The 9,599-nt window shown below is 53.3% G+C and overlaps 1 protein-coding gene across 1 annotated transcript; it reads right to left on the bottom strand.

The window, feature by feature from the left end:
• Positions 1-2,223: 2,223 nt before the first annotated feature.
• On the bottom strand, positions 2,224-3,871 carry LOC116781465 (gastrula zinc finger protein XlCGF7.1-like; the record flags this gene model as incomplete). The annotated part of the gene is made up of 1 exon (XM_032677153.1): positions 2,224-3,871. A coding segment is annotated over one exon (1,002 nt), but the record flags the coding sequence as incomplete, so codon positions are not given.
• Between the last annotated feature and the right edge of the window lie 5,728 nt (positions 3,872-9,599).

The following is a 9,599-nucleotide window of genomic DNA, read 5'->3' on the forward strand; positions in this document are numbered from 1 at the left end:
ATCATCTGCTCGAATCTCTAAAACATGTGACTCATGTTCCATTTTATATTCATCTTCACGTGACTCCTAAATCTTTCTGTGTGCATTTTTGTTTGTTTTCTCACTGGGTTGTAAATGAGCTGTTGTGACATTTGTTTTCTTGAGTATGACTTTGGCCTTTCAGTTACACACCGAGTAATTCTTCCCTCCTTTTCTGGTTTATAATCCTTACCTAAAGGAAGGGGCTGAATGTGAAAGCCTTAATTTACTTAATGTCACAGTTTGTCTACAAAAGAAGTTGCTTCAAACACCAATTGCAAAAGCATCCAAATGCGTGGATCTTGAAAGATCTAGTATTGCCCTCTCTGGTTAGGGTAGATAATGTTTAGTTGAAGCACCGATTTTTATTTTCCATTTTTTTCAGAGAAGAGGGAAAATACTTGAAAACACCAGGAGCTTTATTGAAGTTGACATACTTTGCTTAATGCAATACAGTTTATGATTTCAAAATAACACCCAAAAAAGAGTGCATCTGTGAATAAAGTCACATCTTACTGGGAATTCCTCTCTAAATGTGAGAAACCTGGCAAATGGCCATAGCTAAAAATACCCAAACCTACATGAGTTGTGCTTTGACTGCTGTGCTTACAGAACATCTGATGGGGGTAAAATATAAACATGTAAAAAATGTTTAAATAAAATAAATGTTTAAATAAAATAAATGTTTAAATAAAATGGTATCCAAATATAAATTTGAATTCCTATGCCTTATATATATATAAAAAAATATGAATACGTAAAAAATGTTTAAATAAAATAAATGTTTAAATAAAATAAATGTTTAAATAAAATGGTATCCAAATAAAAATTCAAATTCCTACACCTCAAATATATTAAAAAAAAAAAATATAAAAAATGTTTAAATAAAATGGTACCCAAATAGAAATTTGAATTCCTACGCCTTAAATATAAAAAATAAATAAATAAATGTATAAACACCGAAAACCCTGAAACAACTCAGGAACTTCCTTTTTGCTGTGAATTTGGACTGTGAAATCGGCCATAAAAGTTATGTATGAGCAAACTGCTTCCCTTGTGATCTCTCACAATCTACTTATATTAAAACACGGCCTCAAATACATAAAAATTAATCCTTTAAATTCTCCTCTTCCCTTGGTACCTCCTCAGATGCGCAGAAGGAAAGCTGTGTTGGATTTCAGTCTCCCACTTGAGGAACAGAAGGTTTCAATAGACCTCAAGTGGCTGAAGCCCTGGGTTTGGCCATCAGGCCTTGTCTTTCACTGCTGTGGTCTTTTAATAGAGCAACAGAGAATTGCAGCAAAAAACTGAAGAGAAAAACTTTTTAAACTTTGGTTCAAAATTGTTGCCTTGAACCTTTGGTCGAGGTTGGGAATGGTTTGTCTCCCTTGGCAGGGAGTGTCAGTACTCTCTGTCATTCTGACATGACTGCCCAGGTCCCTGATTTTATCATGGACAAAATACTGGGCTTGGAAACCAAACCAGGAGCTGGTAGATGACAGCAGCTTGAAAAATGGGCTGATGCCTAATTGATGTGGCAGAAGGAATGAAAGACTCGTGACAGCTAAGAAAAAAAATTGGGCTTTTCAGTGTCTACCTCAGGTTAGGATGACTGCATGTGTCTTAGTGGAGAAAGATGTGTTTGTAACTTTATTGAAACTTGTTAGCAAAATGTGCCTTAATTCCTAAGGAAACAACCACTGTGAAATCTTTTAAACCAAATGTAGATTTCCAAAGTGCAGAAGTTGCTATTAATAGTTTGACTATTCCTGTGGCATCTTTTTGATGCATGAATGACTTTGAGAACAAGAACGTGTTCTTAATTATAACACATTATCAGGTCTGTTTACTGCTAATTATTTTACAAGGTTGAGAGAAGAGTTTAAGATGAAAGTTGTGGGGTTACTTGCAAAGCTTTTGGTACAACCAATGCAGTTGAACCTGGGGGGGAAATTTGCCCTTAAGTTGGTTTTGGCAGATCTCATGAGTGTCTAAGGCAGAGGCCAACCCAACTGGAAAGAGCCTTTCAAGGGTGACTAAGATGTAACTAAATTACCTTTTTGAGAGGTGGGGAAAGCTGATGTCAGTAATTAAATTTCCTTAGGTTAAGTTTATTAAAAATATATTAATATGCAAATATTAAAATTATTTTAATGGTCTTCTTTATGGGTTTTTCACTGTGCTTATGTTAGTACTTCTGAGTGTTTGATTGTGATAATAATGGACAGCTTTCTGGTGGTTTTTTCTTTTTATTTTTCATGTTTTGATACTTTGGTCAAGGCATTAACATTAAAAATCATTCAAAATTTTAATTCATCTTCAAACAACAAAATAGATTTGAAATGAGGTTAATGAGAACAGTAGGGGGGAAAAAAAAACTCGAGCCCAAAACCAAAACAACCCCAAAAACTGTTCATTTTTCCATTGTATTTTAAAGAAGGAAATCTGTAGAGCAGCAGAAAACAGGACACGTGGGCAGGCGTGAACGTAAGACTGGGGTTTGTTGCACTGGTTCCAGTGCTCTTTGCTTCAGTGTAACTGGTCATTTTGAGATGAGACTGGGGAAACTGGGCTGCCAGGGCAGGGACCACTGGCTGGCCCCACTGGTTTTTGCTGGGCAAGGGGTAATTTCTGCCTCACTTGTCAGAACCAGCCCACGGTTATCAGGGAACGGGGTAGTGGTGATTTTGGCTTTCAGACTAAAATGAGGTTAAACTTACACATATTCAAAAGAATAAACTGATGTTGGAGTGCAGATACTCAAAATCGTGAAGACCTTTTGAAACCTTTTTTGCGCGTCAGTCCTACGGCCGAAGCTCTTCCCGCAGTCGGGGCACTCACAGGGCTTCCCTTACCGGTGGGTCCGTTGGTGTTTGGTCAAGGTAGAGCTGTGGGGGAAGCTCTTCCCACACTCCCCACACTTGTAGGGCCTCTCCCCAGTGTGGATGCGCCGATGCCTGATGAGGATGGAGTTCTGGTTGAAACCTTTCCCGCAGTCGGTGCAGCGGAAGGGTCTCTCATCCGTGTGCGTCCGCTCATGCCTGAGGAGATCTGAGCTGGTCTGAAACCTCTTCCCACATTTCCCACACGTGTAGGGCTGTTCCCCAGTGTGAAAGCGTTGGTGGGTGTGAAGATTGGAGCTGTCCTTGAAGCTCTTCCCACATTCCCCACACGTGTAGGGTCGCTCCCCAGTGTGGATGCGCTGGTGGCTGAGAAGGTGTGAGCTGTGCCTGAAGCTCTTCCCACATTCCCCACATGTGTAGGGCTGTTCCCCAGTGTGGATGTGCTGGTGGAAGTGGAGGGTGGAGCTGTGCCTGAAACTCTTCCCACATTCCCCACACATGTAGGGACGTTCTCCTGTGTGGATGCGCTGGTGGCTGAGGAAGTTGGAGCTTTGGTTGAAGCTCTTCCCACATTCCCCACACTTGTAGGGACGTTCCCCAGTGTGAATTCGCTGGTGGGTGCGTTGAGCGGACCTGTCACTGAAGCCCTTCCCACATTCCCTACATGTGTAGGGCCATTCCCCAGTGTGGTGGATGCGCTGGTGTTGGATAAGGTTCGAGCTTTGCCTGAAGCTCTTCCCACATTCCCCACACGGGTAGGGACGTTCCCCAGTGTGGATGTGCTGGTGAGTGAGGAGGGTGGTGCTCCTGCTGAAGTTCTTCCCACATTCCAAGCATCTGAAGGGCTTCTCCCTGCTTGGACGCTGCTCAGGGACCACCAGCTCAGAGCTCCCCCTCAAGCTCCGGCCGCCTTCCCAGCACAGGCTGGCTCTTTCCTCCTCAGAGCACCCTGGGATGGCTTTGGAGCCCCTCCTGTGGGGGGATCTCCGGCCCTTTTCCTCCCCGCTGCCTTCCTGCGCCGGGGAGCCCTTCAAAACGGCCTCTCCCACCAGGGTCTCACGGGGGGATTTGTCCTCCGGGCTCTCCCTCCTCAGCTCGGGGCCTGGGGCAGGAAGCAAGAAGGACAGGGAGGGGATTTGCCTCCGGCCCACAGGGAAGGCCAAGGACATCCCCCCAACTCTGGCCCCGGCAGGACGGCGGCGGCAGCGGGGTTGTCCTGCAGTCGGGGCCATGCTCGGCTGACAGAGCCAGCACAACACCCGCCCAAAGGGCCACTGACTTCCTCCTCACCTGCCTGAGGGGCCCAAGGCATCTTCCTCTTCCTCGCAGCCTCCTCCTCCATCTGCCCAAGCCTTGGGAAGGACAAATCCTGATGGGAGGGAAAACAAGGGCTGAGTACGTTGGCTTGGGGGTTCCTCCTGCCCAAGTCCATTTCTAGAGCTCACTGAGCATCCCATGTCCACAAAAAGTTCCAAAACACCAAGATTCAGTCCAGAAAAACCCAAACCATCGAGAATCAGGCAAAAAAACCCTCAGAAATAATGAGATGAAGTCCTCCCCCACAAACTGCAAAAAGTTAAGATTCAGTTAAAATATACTCCAAAATATGAAGATTAGCCCGCAAAACTCTTCTAGAAGTTCCCCCTCTCTCTCCCCCTCTGGGTTTCAGAGGGTCTCCCCTCTCTGCAACACTGGGGGTCCCACTTAGGGATGCTGGGAGTGTTGGGGGTGCCAAGGGTACCTCCTCCTCTGCCTTAGGCCTTCGGGGTGCTGGGTTCCCAGACATTCCCCCTCTCCAGGTTCTCCACTTTGTTGTCCTGGGGACCCCAGAGGTCCCCACTGTCCAGGCTTCCCCTTCTCAGTGTTCCCCTCTCCAGGTTCTTGGGGCTCTCGCAGCTCCCCCCTCTCTCCAGCCTGCCCCACACTCCAGGGATCAAGGCATGGGGACACAGAGGGACTGCCACAGCAACCCCACTCCCGCTCTCCCCCCTCCCTTTACCCCCCTCTCCCACCTCTTTCCCATTGGCCCCCAAACCCCGGCTCCCCCCAGCTCCCTTTAGGGGTGACCCACCGCCCCTCATGCTCCCTTTGGGGTTCCCACCCACTCTTTTTGCTTCTCTCGCCCCTTTCCCATCGTGGTCGCTCCACTCACCCGACAGCGGCAGGAAGGGCAGGGACAGGGGCGGAGCAGCAACAGCAACAGCAGGAGAACAATGGCCCCCCCATCCCACAGGTGCCCGGGAAGGGGGAACTCGTCCCAAATATCCTGGGAGGAGCACGGGGGGGTCGGGACATACTCGGGATGCCAGCACAGATTTCCCTGCAACGTCTGCAGTGAGTCAAGCTCTGCAGAGGAGATTGTGCCCCACACATGGGATTGCAGAGGCTCCCTCAGGTCCCCAGCATCAATCAGCAACCAGGAATAGACACAAAAGGCCCCCCTGAAGATATCTGGGGGAGTGTCCTGTAGGGAAGGGACAGTGTCACCCCACCAGGGCAGGGCTGGCAAGTGGAAGGTTGCTCCAGGGCTCTGCAAGAGGCCTCGTGCTCTTCTCGGCCCCACCACTGCCTGGTACCAACACCCCCGGCTGCCCCCGGCCCTGGGCAGCTCTGCTGACACAGGCTGTGCCCTCACCGTGGCCCTGCAATGGCCCTGCCTGTCCCTCACCCCTGGCCCTGCCCATGGCCCTGTCCCTTGGCTCTCTCTCTGCCAGCTCAGTGTGGGGCACACGGGCTGGGGGTCCCTCCCATGCCCCCCGGGCAGCCGGCGTTGGCTGGGGGGATGTGAGGGCTGGGCCTGCTCAGCACAGCCCTGGCCTCATGCCCAGCGCCTCTTTCCTGACCCACACAAGAGCTTCCCGGCCCCCCCAGGGCTCCCCTGCTGCTGCCTCTGCTCCTGGCCCTGCCTTTGCTGCTCCCTTGGCTGGGGCAGCGGCTGCAGGGGGGGGATGGCAGCAGCTTCAGCTCCACGGCACTTCCTGGGGGGAGCTCAGCCCGGGGGGGACGGGCAGGGACCTGATGGGGATGGACAGGGGCCCAGCAGGAACAGGTAGGGCCTGCAGGGAAAGGCACAGGGACAACCTGGACCCCCACACTGCCACCACTGTCTCTGCTCCTCCTTGCAGGCTCCGTGGCCAGGCACAGTTTGTGTTCCTGGGTGCCCACCATCTCAGCACTTGGAGACGCTCAAATCAGCGCCCGCAGCTCTGCAGCAAAGCCCCAGCTCACCTGGCACACAGGGGATGGACACAGCACCTTCGAAGGGCTGGGCACTCACAGCTTTGCCTCCTCCCCACCACGGGGCTCTCCTTCCTCAGCAGCACCTCTGCCTTGCACTTATTCTCAGCCTCACCTCAGGGACAGCTCTGGGCTCACCTCCGCGCCACTTCTCAGCCTCACCTCAGGGCCTGGGCTCAAGGACAGGAACCTGCAGGGAGGGGACATCAGGTGCAAGCCCAGGGCTGCCTGCTTCCACTGGCCTGGGGGCTTCTTTCTCCTTCCACAACCATCCCAGAACTCAGCCTGCTTTTCTAACACCACACATTTACAGACTAACCTTGGAGATAGATATGGACAGACATCTCTATCACCCTGGGGATAGAGCCTCAAGCATGTGCTGCCATAGGAATGGCAATCACAGAATCACAGAATCAGCCACGTTGGAAAAGACCTCCCAAATCATCAAGTCCAACCCTTGATCCAACCCCGCCGTGCTTCCCAGACCATGGCACTGAGGCCACATCCACTCTCACCTTCAACACCTCCAGGGACGCTGACTCCACCCCCTCCCTGCCCAGCCCATTCCAAGGCCTCATTACTCTCTCAGCAAAAAATTGCTTCCCAATATCCAACCTAAACCTCCCCTGGCACAGCTCAAGACCCAGCCCTCTTGTCCCACTGCTGCTTCCTGGCAGAACAGCCCCACCCCCACCTGGCTACAACCTCCTGGCAGGGACTTGCAGAGAGTCAGGAGGTCTCCCCTGAGCCTCCTCTTCTCCAGCCTCAACACCCCCAGCTCCCTCAGCCTCTCCTCACACCACTTGTGCTCCACTCCCTTCCCCAGCCTCGCTGCTCTTCTCTGCACCTGCTCCAGCCCCTCCAGGGCCTTCCTCAACTCAGGGCCCAGACCTGGACACAGCACTCCAGGGGTGGCCTCACCAGCGCTCACTCCAGACCAATAATCACTTCCCTGCTCCTGCTGACACACTCTTCCTCACACAGGTCCCTCTGCAGAGCCCTCCTGCCTTCCAGCACATCAACACACCCCCAGCTTGGTGTCACCTGCACATTTGTTGATGAAATGCCTGGTTCTGCAGCAGCTGCAGATGCTCAAGGGGCAGCAGGACCAAGTCAGGGGCCTGAGGAGGTCTGGGGGGCTTTGGGGTCTGTGAGAGTCCTGGAGGAGCTGGGGAGGGGCTTTGGGGTACAAACCAGGACAGACCAGGACAGACCAGTACCTCCTCACTGCTCCCCAGATCTCTCCTGGAGCTGGGTCACGTTGTCCTGGGACACCTGAGACCCCCCAGTGCCCTCCCAGTACAGCCCAGTGCCCCCAGTACAGCCCACTCTGTTCCTGTCCAAGGCTGCCGGGTGATCCCTCTTTGGGGGGGGTTGGAAGGGATTTAAGGGGAGGTCTAGGGGGGATTTGGGGGTATCTGGGGGGGTTGGATGGGGATTTGGGGGGTTTTGTGGTGCTTTGGGTGCATTTAGGGAAGTTAAAAGGGTCTTGGGGGCATTGGGGGTTCAAAAGTATCCAGGGGAAAGGGGATTAAAGGAAAAAAAGGGGAGTTGAGGGGCATTTAGGAGGGGGTTAATGGGGCCTAGAGGGGGAGAGGAGGGCCTGCACCAAGAGCAGGTGAGTCCTGAGACCCCCCTCGTGTCCACAAGACCCTTTCGGTGTCCCCAGTTCCCCCCTTGACACTCCCAATACCACTGTCCATAAATCCCTCCCCACTGTCCTCAAACCCCATCCCTGATGTCCACAACCCTCCATTTCACCCCAGGAGCCCCCCCTGGACCCTCTGACCACAAAAACGCCCCCCCCTCACGCTCACAGAAAGGCCAAGGGCATCTGGGGACACATTGGGGACAGCTGAGGGGCTTTGGGGGGCACTGGGTGATTACTGGGGGATACTGGGACACACTGGGGGGAAACAGGGGGCACTGGGAGGGACTGGGAGGTTACTGAGCGATGCTGGGAGGGCACTGGGAGGGACTGGGGGGTTATTGGGGGATTACCAGGACACACGGGGGAGACCCTGGGAGGTTACTGGGCCATACTGGAGGTTACTGGGTGCTCTCTGGAGCATTTCTGGGCCATACTGGGGGCCAGTGGGAGGTCACTGGGACACACTGGCTGGTCACTGAGGGAGTTACTGGGTTGTACTAAGGGTCACTGGGACGTCACTGGGATATATTGGGGGTACTGGGATCCCCTTACCTGGATGTGGTACATTTCCCCCCCGCACTTTGGGGGGCACATCCAGGACCCCTCCCCTGGGGGCTGGGAGATCCCCTGAACCCCACTGCTGGGCTTTAGGGGACCCTCGGGACCCCCTCCCTGTGGGGTCTCTGTGTGCTGAGTTTTGGGGATCTCGGGTTTGGGAGAGGCATTGGGATCCCCCTTCCCTGGGGTCGGTCAGCTGGGCTGGCAGAGGTGCTGTTGCAGGACGGGTGATGTCCACATAGGAGTTTTAGCGGGCTGTGGCCAGGCAGGACTGACACGGAGACCCCCCAAAATCCTCTCAAAACCCCTGAAATACTCTCAGAAATCCACCCCTGGACCCATCGAAACCTCCTCAAAGACCCCACGAATCCCCTTAAGAGACCTCATCTCCCCCCCAGGACCCCCTAAACCCTCTCAGTGACCTGCAAAACCCACCTGGGACCCCCCAGGCCCTTTCAGGGACCCCCAAAACTCCCTCAGAGACCCTCAAAACCATCTGGGACTCCCTAAATCCCCCTAGAAACCTCCAAAACTGCTTCAAAGACTCTCCCCCCAAAGCCCCCCCCCAGGACCTCCCAATTCCCTCGGAGACTCCAAAACTCCCTCAGGGATTCCCAAACCCATTCAGGGACATTCAACCTCCCCCCTAAGTCCCCTCAGGACACCAAACCCCTTCAGAAACCCCCCAAAACCTCCTCAGGGACCCCTAAAAGGGACCTGAGGGACCTAAGGGACCACAAAACCACAGAACAGCAGAAGAGCTTTCTGTAAAGGAAGGGAGCAAAGAATCTGAGAAGGAGGAGACCAAGGAAAAACTGAAGCAAAGTAATAAAATCATCCTGGCCCTTGCAGTTTTTCCTTCACCTTTTTCTCACTTTTCCTTTTTTTAGGGTTCTTTTTTTGGTTGGGTGGTTTTGATTTTTTTTTTCCGAGGGACTTTCTCAGGAATCGAATCACCCTGCCGGGTTCTCGGGAGGCCTCCGGGCCCCGCGGCCCCCGAGAGGGTCCTCCGAACCTCCGAACCCCCCGCGCTAAACCCTCCCGAGCCCTCCAGCCTTTCCCACCACAGCCGCGCTCCCCGCAGCCCCCGAGGGGATCCCCAGACCCCGCTCTCCCGCACCCCCCGCCAGCACTCAGAGCTCACCGACCGACCCGCCGCCATCACCGATTCCCGGCAGCCAACGCGGCAGGGGCGGGGGCGGGGCTGCGGGGGCGTGGCCGCGCGCTGATTGGCTGCGGCGGTGTTCTCTGAAGGCGGTGCGCGCGCAGAGCGCCGTGGGGGCTGCTGGGAA

The sequence above is a fragment of the Chiroxiphia lanceolata genome (genome assembly GCF_009829145.1).
Source record: "Chiroxiphia lanceolata isolate bChiLan1 chromosome W unlocalized genomic scaffold, bChiLan1.pri scaffold_46_arrow_ctg1, whole genome shotgun sequence".
Classification (NCBI taxonomy): Eukaryota; Metazoa; Chordata; class Aves; order Passeriformes; family Pipridae; genus Chiroxiphia; species Chiroxiphia lanceolata.